The 20,956-nt window shown below is 41.5% G+C and overlaps 1 protein-coding gene across 2 annotated transcripts in view; it reads left to right on the top strand.

The window, feature by feature from the left end:
- Positions 1-20,956, top strand: part of LOC146365969 (uncharacterized) — a 35,195-nt gene that overhangs the window by 12,004 nt on the left and 2,235 nt on the right. The window contains exon 1 of one of the 2 annotated variants that reach the window (XM_084915419.1): positions 18,655-20,883. The exons of the other annotated variant lie outside the window; for it this stretch is intronic. Coding sequence (XP_084771545.1) covers positions 20,811-20,883 — 73 coding nt within the window. The 5' untranslated portion in view covers positions 18,655-20,810. Of the gene's footprint in view, positions 1-18,654; positions 20,884-20,956 lie in introns of those variants that run through there. 2 annotated transcript variants of the gene reach the window in all.

Here is a 20,956-nt window from a genome sequence, read left to right as displayed (position 1 = left end):
TATTGTCAAATAAGAGCAAGGTTCATTTTTTAAATGTTGTCACTTTGCTTGGGTTGTTGGCGTCACTCAGATTCGTTATTGTCTTGTCTGTGTGCAGGCAGGCAGGGAAAAGGACCCAAAATGCGGACTCGTGGAGGCAAGGGTGAAACTGAAAACAAACAGCTTTATTACCAGTTGCAGATTAAACAGGAGACAACTATACTGGGAAAACATAAACTAACGGGCAGGCAAACAGGTTAACGGATCACACGATGAAGGTTGATTGTACGACGCGACAACGAGCAGGGGGAGACGCAAATACAAGAGGTGAACAGAGCTAAGAGGAAACAGCTGGGAGACACGGCTGACACTGATTACACTGACGAGACAGGGAGAGCACAAACAGAACACACTGACAAAAGACACAGACCTTCAAAATAAAACAGGAAATGCACAGACTGGACTCTGAGATGCGGTACAGACAGAACAGAGGGAACACATGGGCAGACACAAAACAGAGGGAGCGCAAAACCAAACCTCTTAAGAACCAAAGGGTGTAAACCCAAACACATAAACAAATCAACATAAACTAGAACAAAGGATCATAATAACAACAACAAAATAATAATAAAAAATAAACACAAAACGCTGGGTCAAATGACCCATGACCATGACAGTTATAAATATGTCTTATTTGGGACTTATTCTAAGGTCTTCACATAATGTCACTTCCAGCATTGAGGAGTTTCTGTTAGTCAACGCAGTCTGCAAGAGCTGAGTCTGAGAAAGTGAGTCTGACAGCCTGGTGGAGACACAGAGAGACCTTGCAGGCTGCTAAAGGGCAAAATAGAGGGGGCTGCAGAGATTGGCAGCAAGATGGATACACGGGCTATTATGCAGGCAATGGAGATAAAAGCAGCCAGGTTGAAAGACAAAAGTGCTATGAAGTCAGAGGTACAACTGTATGAAGGTGACTGGCAGGTTATAGACAAAAAAAGACATAAGACGTGTGAATAGCCAAAAAAAAGAAAAGAAAAGAAAGGGCTATTTGTTCAGTGTGAAATGGTATTTTTATGAGTATGGGGTTTGGGATTCAAAAAGATTAAAAAAAGATTAGGAACAAAGAGGGCAGAGGAGATGAGAAAGTGAGCATTAAATGGCTTCATGCACCTGTTTTGTAAAATGGAAAAAGTTTGACAGGCATGCATTGTATTTCATATTGAAAAGATGTCAATAGGTAAAGTGCAAAGATCTCAAGGACACAGCTAACCCATTCTTAGTCAACGGTCTGCCGATATCCTTTTAGATAATCACCAGTTTTCTTGTTGTTTTGCACCTCTAAACAGCAGCGCTTGGACAAAATAGTTCCAGGGGACTGTCTCAGAGTAAGTACCCACTAGCGAGGGTTCCTCTGGGAACAATATACCGTCTTTATTTTCTCTTTCTTTTCCATTTCCATTTGCATTGCTAATAGGGACTCAGGAGTTATGTAATAGCCAGCCAGCAGCTGTTAATGCAAGATCACCCCTTGTTGTGGTCTTTTGCGTTCTTGTAATCCTGTTTCAGCCTATAGTGTGCGCTGGATGCTTATAGTAGTATTTACATTTTGCTCTGAGAGAGTCAAAATCAAGGTCAGTCTCTGAAAGAGATGCACTTTTCCAGTATAAAACACAGTCGCTTCAGTGGTCAACCATAGAAGTCAAAAGGACATTTTTCCCAACCAGTTTTCCCTAGCGACAAGTAGTTGCCAAGGGGGTCACTGGCCAGTCTGGGCCTCTGATTGATGCTTTAGAGATCATTTACCCAGCAATTGCCATAAACCTCTAGCAACCACTCGCAACGAGTTTGGAGTACTGATTTTTCCCTCATGCCTGGTAGTTGTCTAAATTGTTGGAGACTGCTCTCTAGGCCTGTGTCACTGAGGCCTTATTCATTTGATCCTTCATCATCACCATGATTATCACTCGTTCCAAATAGCGGACCAGTCAGTGCTGTTAGGTGGTAAGTGGTCACTCGTCTGTGAAACGTCAGTAGTGCAAATTATCTTTGTACAGAGTTGACCTTTTTCTTTATCATGTGCTCATTGAATCAGCCTCAACCCCAGCTGTTAGCTATCCTAGTGGCGTGTCTGTAACAGGAAATGTAGGATGGACTGTCATCCTAAATAGGTATTTTTGGTCAGGTAGGCTACCAGCAAGAGTATTTTTAATAACTGCAACAAAACCTGCAAAACTCTTTGCAGCAGAAACTCACAATGATTCTATTTTAAATCTTCTACAGCCAGACTTATTTTAGGACGCTAGACCTCAGTAGGCCACATCTCTCAAAGGAGGTGATCCCTAAAATTGGACACAGCATCTGCGTCCGTCCTGCTCTCTCTAATTTGCATGCTCTTCACTGCTCTAACCTTGATTCGGCTTCAGCAGTGACTCAAACCTGGAGGAAGGTTGAGCACGAGTAGGTAACAGACAGGAACAAGAGGGGGAAAAAAACAAAAGGCGAGAAAAGGGAGACAGAGAGAGGGGGAACTGATGACGAGAGGAGAGGAGACATACGGACAGACACAGTCCAACAGATGGAGAGCTATGGGGATATTTGGAGGATACATGAGGCAGTTATCAACCTATTTGGTTTCTTCTACAGGAGCGCCCAAGTGTCACTAATGGCAAAGTAGGGGCTGGTAAACACATTTCTGTGACAGCACGACACTGCCGAAAAACAAATCAAACTCTCTTCTCGCATTTCACACCCTCTCAACCCTTTTCTCTCTATCTCCCTCAATTACTCATTTCTTGCCGCTCTGCCTTTCTTCCTCTCTCTTTCTCTTTTTCTTCCAGTCTGTCTTTGTCTAGTCATCTCTATCTCCTTCTTCCTTTCTGTTGCTTTCTCCTCTTTACTAGCTTCACCATCTCCTCTCCGCTGTGTACACCCAAAAAAATGAAAAACAAGGCCATATGTGTGGGGACAGCAAGCAGAACTGCACTCCTGATGTTCCTGTGGAGGCAGTAAAGCGTCTCTCTGCAGGCCGCGCCCACTTCAGCCGTGCTCAGGACATGTGGACGGTTGGCAGGCTCAGCAGCGCCGAGCGGCACGGTGGCTGCTTTCTGGCTGGGTGTACTGTGATGAGACTGGGAGTATAATGAAGCTGCTGGGTCCTTGTGTAGACTCGCTACCCCATGTACAATGGCTGTCTGAGCTGCTGGTGCAGAACAGGATGGAAAGTTTGTACGGTTTCACTTGCAAGAGACTAGGATAATTTGAAATTCTAATTGTCAGAGAGTTTTTATGAAGGCCAAATTAAAATGGCCTGACTCCCGACTGATTATTACATGCACAATATGTAGTAATAACATTGTGCTTTTAAGCGGCCCAAAGGTAGCTCTAACTTAGCCCTCAGTAGCCTCAAATATTTTTTAATACCCTATATGTCCGATGGCCTCAAAGTAGTATATCAGCATCAGTTGGAAGCATCAAAGCCAGTGTTAGCCGCTCCTGAGACTTCTCCTTTCCTCAAAGCCTTAGCTTGGGTTAAAATCATTTAAACACAGGGCTCACCTCTTTCTGACCTCTCCTTCAGGAGATCTTTACACACGTGTGCGTACGTGTCACTTCTTTTCACACTCATTCCCTGTTGTCCTTCAACTTATCGATCTAGGAGTTACATTTTCTTTCTTTTTTTTCTTTGTGAGGGGTCAGAGCACAAGGGCTAACTTACTCGACGGTCTAAAGAGAGCACTGGTATTAGATTAGGAGGACTTTAGATTAGGTATTAGAGACTTATTAAGGGTGTCACATGACATTGCTTGCATTTTAGATTTCTGTTTTCACAGAGCAGACTGTTTTAGTAGACTGTGCCCTAGTGGCAACACATACAAACAATATTTTTCTATAAAGAAACCACTGGAGCAGCAGATTAATTGGATTCATTCATTAACTGGCCAGAGGTATGTGATATGACTGTATATACAAATTGTGGAACATTCTCAGAATAATGTTGGTTAACGTAAAATTATGAAGACTTCACACATAATAAATAATATCATCAAAATGTTTAGAGAATCTGGAGAAATCTTCGCGCTCAAGGGAGAAGGTAGAAAATCAGTAGTGGATGCCTGAGATCTTCAGGCCCTCAGATGGCACTGCATTAAAAACCGGTATTAATATCTCATGAAATCACTGCATCGGTTCAGGAATCAGTGGGAACACAGTTCACCATGCAATCCACAAATCCACATTAAAGTCCCATCGTGCAAAGAAGGAGTCATATGTGAACATGATCCAGAAACACTGCTATCCAAAGTTTTAAAATAGACTGATGGTGTGGGGCACATTAGTGCCTATGGACTGGCAGCTTCCACATTTGGAATCGCTACATCAGTGCTGAAAGGTATAGGATAACATATGCTCCCATCCAGGCAGCGTCTTTTTCATCGAAGGCCTTGCATATTTCAGCAAGATAATGATATCGTGCATACTGCATCCAGTAGAAAAGCACGGCTCCACAGTGGAAGGTGCTGAACTGGCTTGCCCGCAGGTCAGACCTTTCACCAGATGAAAACATTTGGCACATTATTAAATAAAACATATGACAAAGAAGACCCAGCTAGAATTTTATATCAGGCCAGAATGGGATAATATTCTTCTCCCAAAAGTTGAACAGCTGGTCTCCTCAGTTCCCAGATGTTTGCAGACTATTGTTAAAGAAGAGGGCTGCTACACATGGCCCTGTCCCAACTGTCAGACATATTGCTGCCGTCATATTCAAAATGAGCAAATATTTTTCTTAAAATTGTGCACTGGAAATAAACGATGGGATTCTGAGATTTGAAAAGCGTTCCTTTCTGAACATTTTTTGGGAATTCAGGTTGCATGTGTAATCTATTTAGTTTTATTCACATGGTGCTGCAGACATGACTTTACTGTCAGTTCAAGGCTTTTACTTTTGAATGTAGTCACATTAATAGTATTAGTAGCAGTCCTGGTAATTTGTGCAATTATTACTGGGTTGCCAACAAGGCAAAGAAAGAAACTGCCCCTGGTTCCATCTGGGATCCATGCAGTTTATTCTGTCAGTTCAATATCTTCATATATATTGCACATATATTGCACATTTGAAATCATGTTGTTCAGATCCATGAGGTGTGCTAGGGTGTCTCAGCGTTCACTGCAGTCTGTGGGAATTTGTATGCGATAGGGCACATCCACATAGAACAAAGGTTGGGAGGTCACAGGTGTGTCAGGCATGGTTTCTCTTTATGATTGGGTCCCTCTAAGTAAGTTATTTTTGCTGTGAGCACCACAGGAGACAAAGTGGGCTCTATTTAGTTGAGTTCTGATGTTTAGTTATGACATTAAAAACATCTTAGAAATTCATCCGCTGTCTCCATCTTCTTTCTTTCTTCTTTAACAATTATCTTTATCTCATACAAACTTTGATTCTGAACTATATTTGTCAAACATCTTCAGTCAAACACACTTTGGGATTTAAGCCCAGAACTGAGCAGTGAACAGAAGGAAGACTCTCAGGCTGGACGTTTCACTAAATATTCAAATCTAATGTACAACTTTGATGCCGTGCTTACTAGAAGAGGCTTAAAAACAGTTGTGAGTTTCATAAAGTATTTAGTCACAGAAAATCTATATTATTGCAGTGGAAATGGAGTTCCAAAGCCACAAGAATGCCAATTTATGGTACACGTTAAAACACAGCTCAAATGCTCAGCTGAGGCCTTGTGCTGGCACTACTTTACTCTAATTCTGACGGCGAGGCACAGTTGCTGTTAGCTCCAATCTCTCACATCACACCCTGCATGCATTCTGTTATCAGGAAAGGTGTCAGAGGAATGCGCTTAACACTTCCACCGAGCGGTGTGTATATATGTGCGTGCCCATATTTAGCGAGGTGACACTTTGGATCGACCGTGCGTTACTACTGGGACCGACGCCGGTGTGTGAGGGGTTACATGGGTCACTAAGTCACTAAATACTGCCGAGGGAAAGTCGGTAGGTGGTTGCTGATGTTTACAGGGGCCCTCGGTAACACCTACTCAGCTGACAGCGCGATTGTGCGTTTATGAGCTAGTGTGATTGTCCTAACCTCTTCCTGGACTTCCATTCTTCCGAGGAACATTAGTAACAGACCAAAACACTCCCATCTGCCACTGCGCAGTCCTCGGATCTGCCTCCCATCCTTTCTTCTCCCCTTGTTTAATCATCTCAGCTTCTCCTTCTTGTATCGCTTTCCAGTCAGCGCCTCTTGTTTTCATTTCGCTTTCAAGGTTTCTTTTCTGACTTTTGAAAAAGGTCCAGTCATGCTTTTTGTTTCTTTTTTATGTCCCCTTTTTACATTTCCTGCTCTCCTCATTCTGTCACTCGCATCACCTGTTCTTGTTGAGTTGTCCCTTTGTAGGCTACTGCCATCCACTTTTGCCTCTCTCATGCACACACTGCTGGCGCTTTCATTTCCTCGCACATTTTAAACTTCCATATCGGATTATAAAACGCCGCCACTTGTGAGCGCTCCCCTCACTTCTGCCTCTGTCTTCGCGTCTGAACATCTGTCTCTCTCCCTGTTTCTTTCCCTCTCACCCTCTCGTTTGCATACACAGCAGCGCTGCCAGCGTGGGGAATGGCAAAACCGAAAACAATAAACGTTATCACAACAGCCACTGAATTCAGAGAGATAAGAAATTCATTAGGCGCCAGCTTGCTAATGACGTGCAAAGGGATGAAATTATGGCAAGGACAAAAAGGGTGTATGGGGGCTGGAGGAGGAAGGAGGAGAGGAGGTGAAATGAGGAGGAGCGCGGGGTAGAAAATGTTCCTGAGGATGGTACACCATATCGTAATGCGCCAGCTCGATTGGCTTGTGACCTCTGCGAGTCAAACAATGAAACAAGGCTTCACTTGTATGACAACAAGCTTTCTCTTTGTGTTAGTCTCGGTCCATCTTCTTCCCTGCCTCACTACTGTGGAGCTGTGCTCATGCTCACATTCACTTACTCTGCTTGTGCCTGCTACTCAAGGTCGAGCTAATTGAAGGCCTTCGTTTACCAATAAGAGAAGTTCACAACCCTTTGCCTTGGTTCAGCACGGACAGGGAGACAATGAAAGAGAATCTGGGTGTTTCATTTGAGCACTACTATCCACCTGCGTTTTGTGCTGAGGACAATAAAGTAGAGGTCCAACTGTGGCACATCAAACACAGAAAACCATAATCCCAATGTCAGAACCGCAGCTTGCTTAACATTCCCTCTAAAATGCACACACACGCACACACATCATGCACACACATCCACCATCTGGTGCCAGTCCTGCCCCATGTTCAGACCCCCCTCTGTCCTGTGCTGGATTACCCTCTCAGTATTTACATCTTCCAAATCCAGCCAGCAGCCTCTGATAGGGGCCATCTGTAATCTGAAGGTTGTATTTGCTGCGTGTGTGTGTGTGTGTGTGTGTGTGTGTGTGTGTGTGTGTGTGTGTGTGTGTGTGTGTGTGTGTGTGTGTGTGTGTCGGCCTGTAATTTGTTCCTGCTCAGCATGGGGACAGTATCAGCGTCCGTGACATCTGTTCAACACAGGGCCTACACAGCAGAACTGAGCATATCATCTACACTGTGCAGCACATGGATAATGCAGTCTCACACACACACACACACACACCTACCCAACATGTGCAGAAGCACATGAACTCAACAAAAACTGGAGTGTTTCACAGGTGTTGCATGACCTTTTTAATGTTTTTCCCCCTCTTTGCTTTGCTCGATTCTCCTTGTGTGAATTAGTGTCTACTAGGATATTTACTGGAACTTGATCTGTCCTCTCTTTTCTTCCTTATTCCAATTAAGGATGAAAAAGAAAAGCCAAAATAGATAAAAAGGGATACTTGTGATTCTAGGAAACATCAAGAAGAAAACTGAATAAATGTGATTTGGTTATGGAAAGATAATTAGGCTGCCATTTGCTCTCCTCTTTAAAAAATATATATACATATATATATTTTTTGTTGGTTGGTTAGTTTTTGGGGGTTTTTAAAACTCAAGACCCTGCTGGCTAAATGAAGGTCAAATGACATTACACAGATTAGATTTGAGCATATATTTAGTCATCCATCCGCTTATCCTTCTCAGGGTCGCGGGGGGCAATGGAGGGAATCCACGCGAACACAGGGAGAACATGAAAACCACACAGAAAGCCCCCGGCTTAATGGTGGAATTGAACTCAGGACCTTCTTGCTGTGCAGCAACATTTAATTTACTATTACACTTACAGATGTCTACAGACTAGAAGAGATTCAAAAGAGAATGTTGATGTGCAAAGGATATTTCAGTAAAAGGCTCAAAATAAAATCAGCAGAGGCCAGACTTTTATACACTTTTATTTTTTTAAACCTACTGAATCTTATATTTCCCAAAATACAGCTAACCTTCATCATAACCTTTCTGCCTGCATGAAGCTACTTTCGGCTGCAGGTATCTTTCTGACTCAACCCCCAAAGGGATCTATATCTCCTCCCGGAATCAAACCGGGGATCTTTCACTTGTTTGGCAACAATTAAAGTCCATAATCTTTAAAACTCCATGCCTAAACAAGATATTATACCTCTGCACCATTTTTAGCCCCTACCTATTTGGTAAATTATAATACAGTAGCTTCATATCTGCATTGAAAGGCAGAGATTGCAAAAAGATAAGCAAAGGCAGGATAGTCAGGAGTTAAAACGGTGAGGACAAACATGCAAAAATTGTTTTTAAAAATGATTCAGATTTTCTAAATAAAGCTGAAAGAAAAACCGTTTGAAGAAGTGATTTTTAAAAGAAATCACTTTTTGGACTTCTGCCCTGATGGGGGCCCTTTAAAACAGCCAGAAGGGCCTTGTCTGAAGATCAAAGTTCATCATTTCATTTTTCATATTTAACCCCCCCAGGAGTAATTTAAAAGTAATCATCCATCCTGATGCTTATCTAATTCAGGATCACAGGTGAGCTGGAGCCTATTTCACCTGTCACAGGGTAAGAGGCGGGGTAAACCTTGGACAAAGCCAAAAAATGATCAGTAAATTATTCAAATCAATTCTTAAACAATCAGGAAGCCATGGAAAGTGGCCAGACTGAGGTGATGTAATGTTGTCTGCTAAAACCAGCAAGAAGCCTCTCTGAAGCAGGGGGAGACGAGAGAGTGACTTCACCTGTTTTACATCTTTTATTTTCCTGTTAAAGCTCGAGCTGACAGTACTTGCTAACATAAAGAGCTCCTCCGCACCTGCTGAAAACATTTCTTTAGGCATAAAAATAGTGAACTGCTCGTTAAATTACATGTTTACTTGAAATCTTTTTCTTTTTCCTTTTTTAAATATTATCATATTTGCAAGAATGTTTGCAGATCATTCATGTTGCATCCATGTGTATGCAGATGAGTGTGTTTGCATGATAGCCCTGCCACTGTGCACATCTGTGTGTGCTCTGACGGTAAACTCGTTCCCATTCCGTTCAGAGAGAAGCCGCAGCAGGCAGGGGAAAGGTTCCGAGGCTAAATATTCACGTTTGAAAGTCCGCCACTCCTCGCTAATGTTGACAACAACTTGAGCAGAATCCATGCAGAGAAGGAGAACAAAAAAACTGGAATAAATTTACAGCTCAGCCGTCGGATGTTTCGGAGATGAAGTGATGTTCTCTGCTGAGATGAAATATGACAGCGAGGGTGCCTAGTTGCATTTCCTGCCTGGCACAGGAAGAGCCCATCTGGAGTTGAGCGCTAGATGTACTCTGTTGTTGTGTTGCATGTTGCTGTAATGGCTCTTCTCACTTCTGCTGGTGTTTTTAATACTGTTTATTATTATTATTACTGAAGCAACATGCAGGCCAGCTTACAAAGACACGTGAGAGGATATCGTTCTCATGATTTAAGATGCTCTGCCAAAGATTAGATGGAGAAATGGACAAAAGGTAGGGTGTTTATCATGTGTACCGGGGGGCTGAAGAGCAGTGAGATGCTGGCTGGCAGCTGCCCCATATGACTGTCACATCCCACCCACCACCCGCCAGAAAAGCAGAAGGAAGCAACTCGTCATCACTGTGACAACCAACGCGTGACGAGAGGAGGGAGGAAACTTATCCATCAAAGAATGATGCAGGGATGAATGCACTGATCGAGCTTTCTGCGCGTACACGCACACATGAACACACACATAATGCTTTCATATTTCATTTGGGTCATCAAGAGCAACTGTCTCCGAGAGGAAATCTCTGACTGAATCTCGTGCTTTCTCCACTCAACAATACAGTAATGTATTTCCCTCCTAATAAAGTGACTGTAACCCCCCATCGGGCAAATGTTCAGAACACAAAGACAAGCGGGGGGAAGCATTAATTCAAGTGCAAGCTAAAAACACCCAAAGCCAGAGACAATTTGAAGGCAAGCGCATGAATTCATTTGAAGGAAATTAACCTAGAAGCTTAAAAACAGCTGTTTTATACATTTGGATTTTTTTTACTGATAAAACTGCATGGTTACAATTTGATTACTGCCACACTGCCATGCAAAAAGATTCTTGTGTTGTTGCAGTCTTCTTCATAGTTGGAAAACCTGCCTGCCAGTATGTAAAAAATAAAAATAAAAATCACATGAGGAGGTTTTTGCTGAGGCTTTAATACATGTACAAACAAGGTGTATAAACCCTGAGCATTGAGCACCATCCAGTGGAAGCATGTGTGTTTAGCACTCACTGAGAGACTTGAGCTGCACAAGGAAACTGGAAAACCTAATGCATGAAGGCACTTAATTATAAAAGGGTCTCAAGGGTTTAGTGTTTTGTAGCCGTACACTCTGCTTTACTCTTAAAGCTGCTCTAATCCATTATTTTGTAGCACGCAAAACTGTATTTACATAGCACATTTCATTCCACAGAGTGCAGCATAACATATAATGCACGGCTAAATCCACTAAAAGACAAGTCGGTGAATTAACAGAACAATTAAGAAACAGTAATCTCTCATAAAAAGCAAACAAAAAAACAAAATAAAGAAATAACACAATTTTTAATCCATCCAATACAAGTTTAACCCATAAAAGAAGTGCGAATTAAATAAGACTCATTAACCTCCTAGGACCTAGCGTCCACATATGTGGACATCACATTTTGGCTTATTTAGACCAAAATACTGAATTTTGCTCTACAAGGGCCTGATATCCACTTACGAGACATTATCCTGCTACTGTTCTATCAAAAGTTTAAACGAATATCCTCATATTTGGCTCTTATTTTTCTTAAAAACAAAAATAAGGTTAAAAAAATCTGGTAATTCTTTGTTTTTACATTCATCGGGCCCCAATATGACCAAATATCAAAGAGAAATTAAAAATGCATGCAGTGGAAGAGTTCGGGTATTAGGAGGTTATAACCAACAAAATCTTTTACAAATAAAAATTAAGAAAATTATAATTTTATATCTCTCGGCTGGCCTGGGAACGCCTTGGTGTTCCCCCGGATAAGCTGGAGGAGGTGGCTGGGGAAAGGGAGATCTGGGCTTCTCTGCTTGGGCTGCTGCCCCCGCGACCCAGCCCCGGATAAGCGGAAGAAAATGGATGGATGGATGGATGGATGGATAATTTAAACTAATTAGAAGACCAGAAATAAAGACAGATTTTTGCATCTTGCCAATTAAAACCTGTAACATAAACATAAATAAGGTGAAATAATAATAGGTGAAAAATTCATCACTTTAATTTTGTTACTACTCGACTCTGCCGCCGCCAAGTGGCCAAAGATTATTATACCCACATGTTACAGGTTTAAGTTCAGACTGTGTGACGTCTGCCATTAATCTGAATATGAAAAAGTGAAATTCAGTTTACTTATATAGCGCCAAATCACAACAACAGTCTCCTCAAGGTGATTTATACTGTATGGTAAAAACTCCACAGTAATATTCTAGGAAATATTTAATCATGCTGTGAGTAAGCACTTTGCAATGGTTTGTTGGGGGGAAAAAAACTCCCTTTTAATAAAAAGATATCTTCAACAGGTTCAGGGAGCAGCAGCCATCTGCTGTGAGCGGTTGGTGGGTGAAGGGAAAGAGAAAAGAAACAAGAGCACAGCAAGAAAGACAAGATTTAATGACATGCTAGAGTGATATATGAACAGAAAGTGCTCCGTGCATCACAGTGTATTACAATAAATCTCACAGCAGTTTGAGCCTATAGCAGTATAAGGGTTCGGGGTAGCTGATCCAGCCCTAAATGTAAGCTTTAGCAACAGGGAACATTTTAACCCAATTTCAAAAAAGTAGAGAGGGCGTTGCCTCCCAAGTCCAAAATGGGAGTTGGTTCCACAGTAGAGCGGCCTGAAAGCTGAAGGCTCTGCCTCCCATTTTACTCTTAGATACTCTAAAAGCACAAGTAAGTGCTCCTTTGAGGTGATGTGGTACTATGAGGTCTTTAAGATAAGATGGGGTCTTGTTATTCAAGATTTTGAATGTGTGGAGAAGAATTTTAAATTAAATTCTGGAGTTAACGGGGAGACAATCAAAAGAAGCCAATGTGGGAGAAATATGTTCTCTTTTTCTCTTCCCTTTGGCATTGTCGCTGCAGCGTTGTAGACTACCTGGAGACTTTTTAGGAACAATTTGGAACAACCTGAATAAATAATTACAATAGTTCTGCCGAGAGGTAGTGAATGGGTGAACTAGCTTTTCACCTACAATCTGAGATGGGATAAATAGAGCTCACTGGAGACTTTGGTTTGACTTCCAAAGTGCTTCATGTCCCGATCCCTGGGACTGGTCTGGTTCTGGCCATGGCACAGCGGTGTCAAACTGTTTTGTGTTTGTAGAATGATTAGCAGGGCTAAAACATTATCGGAAAGCTTGCCACCTTCTTTAAAGAAGAGTCTCAGGGTCTTCTATTATTCCAGTTTTAGTTTTGATGAGCTTGTGTAAATTGTAGCTTCAGTTTCGCGTTCTTCTGTTGCTTTAGTTCATCTATTCAAGGTTGACCTAGGTTGAACTTGAGCAGGTTGTCTTAATCTTGTCAACATGCCTAAATTACTTGCTGCCATGTGACTAACTGTACAGATATTTGCAAGCAGGTGAATCAGTGTACCTAACAAAGTGGCCATAGTGTACATGGACTGGCTTTAAAATTCTGCTTTTCTTAATGGATCTCTCAATTTTTGTTTTCTGTACACCCAAAGTAGAGAGATGTAAATGATTTTCCTATTCAGAGAAGATGACTCATTCAATCTTCCAGAGATTCAGTAACCAGCTTCGTCAACCACTGGGCAGATGCTGCCCTCTGCAGATCAGTGAAAGCAGCATAATGAAGTGTTTAAATCTTAGTTTTTTTATGTCCACGAAGATAAAAGAAAACAAACTATGGTTTGCATTAGCGCAAATCACACATGCTTCACTACAATATTTTATCGCTATCCTGTGACAAGAAGACTACAATTATGGATGAAGTGAGAACCAAAAGGTAATGACTGCAGCCAGAATAATGAATGTGTGATGAATAATAGAAGAATAATGAAGATAATGGCTTTGAGGGAAAAAACAAACACAAACTAATAGGCGCACACATGAGGACAGATCATTTCAGTATCACCATTTGCCTTTTTTCAGAGAGAGACAGCAGCTCAGCTTCATTAAGAGGAAGTTATAGCTGGCCAAAGAGCACAAGTGGATCGCAATCACACATCCGGTCTTTTGTTACATTAGAAACAGAAAAATGGTGTTTAAGTCAGCAAGAACTTGGTTTAACCTCTATTAAAAATAGCACTGCATTGGACTCCTCCATTGGCATGGCATTCGAGCATGGGGGCTGTTAAGTAATGCACAGTTTAAAAATCACTCAGAATTAAGTGAATGCAGTTATAACATTTTAAGCTATGAGTCTTCTCTTGAAACATGAAGCTTGACTCAAACGAGTGGCATGACAATAAATTAGAAAGCACATCTAATCAGCATCGACTTCTATTTTCTTTGAGTCTGTACTTCTTCAGTAGAATTCAGGGGGAAGTATTGTGCACCGGATAATTTATGTGACAACTTGCAGCTTATCAAAGACTGCTTTTTTTTATCTGTTACCCAACATCTATCAATTATTTCTAGTAATCCGCTTTTCTTGAACCTTATAGAAAGGAATACTAACGCACCACAAAGTGAGTTTATTAAGTTTGGCTCCTGTTCCTGTTTGAGGTTTGTTTTTTTTTTCTTGTGCTTTTAGTTCCCTCTTTATGTTCCCATTTAGCCTCCCTCTGTTCTGTCTACCCTTTAATGCTCCAGTCCCCTCGTGTTCCCTCCATGTTTAGTGTGGTCTCTGTGTCTTAATATTATTTATATTATGGTTACTTCCTGTTTCACTAATGGATTGTTTTCCTCTTTCTAGTTTTACTTCTTGTTCTTTTTTCACTTTGTACCCCAATTTTCTCAATTTTTGTGCTATTCTTCTCATAAATACTGTACTTGCATTACATTCACTCTGTCTATCCAGTGTTCCTCATATTGCTTAAGATTTGTGTATTTTTGCATTTTCTCCTATTCAGTTTGTAGACTCTTTGCCTGTTCTTGGAAGTTTCAGTTCCTAAATTGTTTCACTTTACTGAATGCCTTTCTGTGCCCAGGCCCCTGCCAGTATTAAAGATTTGATTTTGGATGTTACTTTTTTCACATTTTTCTGATCCAAGTAGTAGATTCCATCCATAATTAATAGCCTTAAAAGGTTTGTTTACAGAAAGCTCAGTGACAGACAGTTAGGACAAGGGGCGGGTTTCAGTCACAACTCAAGTATTCTGTGCATTGGAGCAGAGCTTGGGAGGGGGTGTGGTTTAAGAGGTGGCGATTTAAGGTGAACAGTGTCATTGCCCCAGTCCTCCTCTGCTCTTGCTCTCTTTTTTTCCTATGTGTTCTTGTTTACCTGCTTTCCGCGTGGTTCTCATTTGTGCCCTCTATCTACCCTTGCTCTGCCTGCCCTGACAGCTGACCACTCCTCACTCCCAGCTTCCCTCCAAGTTAAGTGTTTTTGTAAATAACTAGTGTCCTGCTCAAGTCCAGACTCTTGGTGGAACCATGACAAGCGGAAGAACGCTGATGGGGAGTTGGCAGGCAGGTGAGGAGCAGGTACGTCTGTGAATCCACAGAGAGTGTTTGGCTGAGACTTGTGAGCTCCTGACTCTTTAAGGAAACATGGAGTGGTTGTCCAAACCACTCCATGCCCCCCCCTTGAGGCTATTAACCCAAACTGCTGCTTTGTCAATGTTTGAGTTTGGTTTCTACCCTGTCTCTGTCTGTCCTAATCTCCTACTTTGAAATTGTTCCATTCTCCACATTTAAACCATGATAGGCTGTGTGGCAGGCAAGCAAGCAGGAGTGGTGGACCCAAAATGCAGGACTCAGACACAGAAGTGAAACTTAAAGCACACTAAACACTAGAAACATGGAGGCAGAACACACAGCTAGTTGAGGGTACGACGCAACAAGGAACACAGGAAAACACAGGGCTTATATACACAGGGGAGTAATCAGGGAATGGAAAACAGGAGGGAGACACAGCTGGGAGGGTTTGGGCTAACGAGACACGGGGAGCAAAGCTAGACACACTGAGATGAGGCACAACCTTTCACAATAAAACGGGAAACAAGAAACAGACACAGACTTGACACTGAACTGAACTTATACTAAACGAGAGACACAACCTAAGAACTAATCCCTCACAAAGAATAACTGAAACATAGAATAATACTAATAAACAAAGCATGACAAAAGGATCAGAATACAAACCATAATACAAAGGAATATAAGAACTGAAAATGCTGGGTCAAAATGACCCAGGAGCGTGACAGATACACTAATGTAGTTTGTATATGCATCAGTCAAACTTTTGGACACACCTCCTAAGTTTATAGGTGTTTCTTTTAAAAATGTAACTGTGGGAAATTTCAAAATTTCAACAACTTGAAAAGTTTCTTCGTGTGCAAAATATTTGAATTCCATTATAAAACTTTAATAAGTCACTTTTACCACAGAGCATACATTTATTAAAGTTACCAGTAACTGGCATATTAAAGGTACTTAAAGGCATCAATGCTTGGGAGAGTTTAATAAGAAGACACATGTTAGCATTAACAGTTCAGGCTAAATCGACCTTCAAAGTAATCTCTATTGACAGAGACTAATATGAAGAAGAGTTTAAAAGCAGCAACTACTTTGGCAAGAAACATCAAAGGAGTGGACTTTTTTTTCTTTCCTGTGTCTGTCTGAGGTGCAGAGAAGAACTGATAATCTACATGTGGTTTCCCCTCTGACGTTAGTAGGAGGCGGTGGGGTGGCGTGAGGTGAGAAAATATTTTAGTTACCAGAAATGAAAACTTACACTTACACTTTTATAAAAACAAAAAATCAGTATCAAGGAAAATATCTGCGTTTCTACTGTAATGTAATGTAATTTCCTAGAGGACAGGTTTCAGTCTTTATCACTGCGCTTGCACAACCCATGTCAGTATACTTGATTAGTGAGAATTGAGTCAGCTGCTTTCAAAAGTGCTCTGTTTTTATTGCAAAGCTCACTATGAACTTCTGAGAAATACGCCTCTGATAAAATTCACAATTTAACCGCAAATGATTTCCACATTGTAATAATGATGAACCCCAGCCGAGAACTGACGCCCCCCTCCACGTTCTTGCAACAATGCGAAGCTTTACTCAGAGAACAAAACGCACTTGATCCATCAACATTCACAACATTTAGCAGTTACACACCACCCAAGCTGTTTTGTGCTTAGTGGGGCCATTATTTGTCTTACAGCAGATTAGGCACCCTAAACGCATCTCCAGATGATCACATGGTTGTGGTCAGCTCATCAGATCACCCATCAGATTAACTAGCATCCCTAGTCAGAACCCAGCTGAGACAGCATGAGATGACTTGAACAAACTACAGCTGGTTTTTTTTGTTTTGTTTTAGCAACACTTTTAATTTGCAACTGTAGCCACTTCCTCCCACTTAAAACTGCAGGAAGACCTCTAGATGACACCAGAGCTAACCAAAACAATGCCAACGATTACGCACACAAAAAAAGTTTTAAGTAAAAGTTGTCTATTTTGAATAAAGTAACGTTTCAGGCACATTTCCTCTCTCTTTATTTACCACATACCTCCCGATATGTCCTATTCATGTATTTATTTTCATTTAAACTTTTTCATTCATTTTCCGGGTGGCACGGTGGTTAGCACTGTTGCCTCCCAGCAAGGCAGTCCCGAGTTCAATTCCACCATCAGGCCAGGTCTTTTGCATGCTTTTGCATCCTCCCAAAGTCCAAAGACATGCAGTTAGTGGGGTTAGGTTAATTGGAAACACTAAATTGCCCATAGGTGTGAATGTGAGTGCGAATGGTTGTCTTTAGCTGTGTCCCAATTCAGGTAAAGGTCTGCATCCTGTACGTGGGCCAGGGCATCCGAAGACCGAGAAGGCCCGAAGTGCAAGGCTGTGAAATGGGACGGTCTAACCTTCAGATTTGCGTCACCAGCTGTCTCCCTTGCTATCTAAAATATAACAGGACACTGGGACAAATTCTAAATAATAATTTAATTAATAAAGTATTGAAAAGAGTAATAAGAGTAATATTACAACTAAGTAGCTGCCGCCACTTGTTGGAAACTGGAATTGGCTATGAATTCTGGGATAGGTTGAGGCACGAAGAATACACCCAACCCATGCTTTAAATTCAAGGAAATTAATTTGTTGGCCGCATTTGGTGCAGCCGAATTGGAACAGCCTTCATCACCTGGCTGTGCCTGGCTTCAAATGCAGGCCCTGAATTGGGACACAGCTTATGTATTAGCCCTGCGACAGACTGGCAACCTGTCCATGGTGTACCCAGGCTCTCACCCAAAGAAAGCTGGGGTAGCTTTATGAATTTAGAATTATTAAGTCATTCTTTCCACTAATGTGGATTTTAAAAATACTCCATCTGGCTCTTTCAATGTTTTTGTTGTGCAGAAATGACCTGAAGCTCTTGCTTTGTTTTAGCAACAGATGAGTTATGCAAGAGTAACCACTTCCTATTTCAGAAGCTTCACTTTGCAAAAACAATGCATATACATGAACCTGACAGTCAGCTAATTTCTACAGCACTTTGTGTGTAGAACTACACTACCAGTAGGGACAAAGATCAACAACCAGTGATGAGATAATGGATGTGGGCCATTGAAGGTACAAAAACAGCAGTACCCAGATTGAAACGCTTCAAAATACATTTAGAAAATAGCTCATGTGACTCATTATTATGGTATTATAAGTCATGGATTAAAATAAAAGCAGCATTTTTGAAGGTGTAAGTCATAAGTAAGTGCTATTGATGTCTTTGGTCATCTCTTGTTGTATTTTGCAAGGAACTAGGTGTGATTTATTGAAACAGGTGCAAGCATACAAATAAATACAGTATATGAGGCAAAAACAGCATTTGGTATGACCGCCTTTGCTCTTCATTTCTGTATTCTCTTTCTTCATATTATATATTATTCTTCATTTCGTCTGAGGTCTCTTAGGCAAGCTTTCTTGTAATATATTTTCTTCAGACTTCATGAACAAGCTCTTCTTCAAGAGAGTTAGAGTGGGGCCTCATCTTTCCTCAGCCCTCAGCCTTAACACCGGCTCTCCACAAGGCTGTGTACTGAGTCCCCTACTGTACACTCTGTACACACATGACTGTGTTAGTTCCCACCCAGACAACACAGTCATCAAGTTTTCAGATGATACCACCGTGGTGGGGCTCATCCCTGGGGGAGATGAGACGGCGTACAGAGCTGAAGTTCAGAGGCTGTCAGATTGGTGTGTAGATAACAACCTGGACCTCAATACCACCAAGACAAAAGAACTGGTAGTTGATTTCAGAAGGAGGAAGTCTGAGCTGCAGCTGGTCAGCATCAACGGGGAGTGTGTGGAAAGGGTCTCCAGTTTCAAGTTTCTGGGTGTGCACATAGACACAAACCTCCAATGGAGCTCTAACACCTCTGTGGTTTTAAAGAAGGCCCAACAGCGTCTCCACTTTCTGAGAATCCTCAGAAAAATGGACCTGAAGAAGGAGCTGCTGACCGTCTTCTACCGCTGCTCCATTGAAAGTGTGCTGACATATTGCATCGGTGTGTGGTTCTCCAGCTGCACCACAGCACAGAGAAAGGCACTCCAGACGGTCATTAATATGGCCCAAAAAATCATTGGACATCCTCTTCCCTCCCTGAAGGACCTGTACAGCACTCACTGTCTCAAGAGGGCATGCAGCATCCTACGGGACTGCACACACCCAGGACACCGGGTGTTTAAGCTGCTGCCATCTGGCAGGAGGTTCAGGCTGCTGAGGTCCCGAACAAATAGACTCAAGGACAGCTTTTACAACAGGGCAATAGCCCTGATCAATGCAAATAGCTGACCTGACTGGATACCTCCCTGGACTTTTTTAGGGGGAAGGTAACAATGTTTAAAACAATAACAATAATATTTATATTTATAACAAGGTGCAATAATAACAGTGTGCAATACACATACACTTATTCTTCTTTTTTTATTACTAAGTTATTATACTGTGTTGTGCTGTTTGTGTTGCGTTGTGATGTGTCGCATCGTGTCGTGTTGTGTTACATGTAGTGCTGACGTAGGACAGTTTTCCAATTTCATTGTACTATTGTACTATGTATGACTGTGCAATGACAATAAAGAGTTATCTTATCTTATCTTCTTTCCACCGTGTGATTTTTCTGACACACTGTCACATTGTCAGTGTGTTCGGGATAGTTTTCATGCTGAAAGTGAAGATGTTGTGAATCACGCATTTTCCAGATCTTATTGCGTGCTGGTTTCAAATCTTATTTACAGATATTTTGAAAATATCGCAAACACCACTGACACGACCTACACTGTGTTTCACAGATGGCTGTAGACATTCACTGTTCAAACTCTCTTTCCTGATCTTCTCCGACAATTCGGACCAGAAATTAAAAAATTTGGATTGATCACTCCATTAGACCTCAGACTTTTCTCACTGTTTCCCTTCCTTAAGATCATCAGCGACCCTTCCACTGAAAACATTTTTCTTTCAGTTCCTGTATCAACTCTTTGCTGGAGTTTTTGTTGTTTCTTAAGAACATGACTTCTAGAAAGTGTTCATCTTCTGTAAATAGGTTTTTAGGTCTGAAACTTTTTCTTTTGTCCTCCAATATTCCAGTCTCCAGGTTTACCAGGTTTACCATGAAGTGCAATGTCTTAAAAATCACAAGTACTCAAAAAGCTGGATTAATGTAACTTGAGTTGAGATGTAACTTCACATTCAGTCAGGAAAAGATTGATGTTGCAGTCTCGGGCAGGGGGCTGCAGCTGCTCTTTATATGGATTTAAGGCTGTCGTGGGTGAGACCTGGGGTTTTTTAATCAGTGGCTGCGGCTCAGGTGGTAGAGTGGGTCATCTGGCAGTCAGAAAGGCAGTGGATCAGTCCCTGAATTCTCCAGTCCACATTTCTGATTGGATGCTCGATTTGGGTAAAAAGGCATTATCTAAGCTTCAGTCCATTTTGTTTATCACTCTTCTCATTTGTGTTTATGTATATATATTTTTGTTTGCTTTTTGCTCGTATTGCCAGGCAGTGGAAACACTGCACACAGTTTCCCCTGTATGGAAGATTGAAGAGTCCAATTATTATTTCTCTCTTTTTGTTGATTATTTGTATAAAGGAACTTTATACTTCCCTTCTCTCAGTTTGCCAGTCTTTTACTTCCCCCCACTTTCACCTATATTTTAAAGTGCCACAGTGATTCATTTTTCTACCTGTTAGCCAGAGGTAACTGCAGTATGTGCTTCTTGTTTATCACAAACAACATGCTGCCTGTCCTTTTTCTCCTTTTTATTTCGTTTGAGGGTACAGGTAAGCACATTTCTTCCATTTAATTTTAAAACAGAATCTAGAAAGTGGACTTCTAATGCTTTGTCATGAATAA

The sequence above is a fragment of the Perissodus microlepis genome, chromosome 19 (assembly GCF_051167445.1).
Source record: "Perissodus microlepis isolate ML-2025 ecotype Zambia chromosome 19, ASM5116744v1, whole genome shotgun sequence".
In the NCBI taxonomy this organism is placed as follows: Eukaryota; Metazoa; Chordata; class Actinopteri; order Cichliformes; family Cichlidae; genus Perissodus; species Perissodus microlepis.
This window is presented reverse-complemented; position numbering and strand designations above follow the sequence as displayed.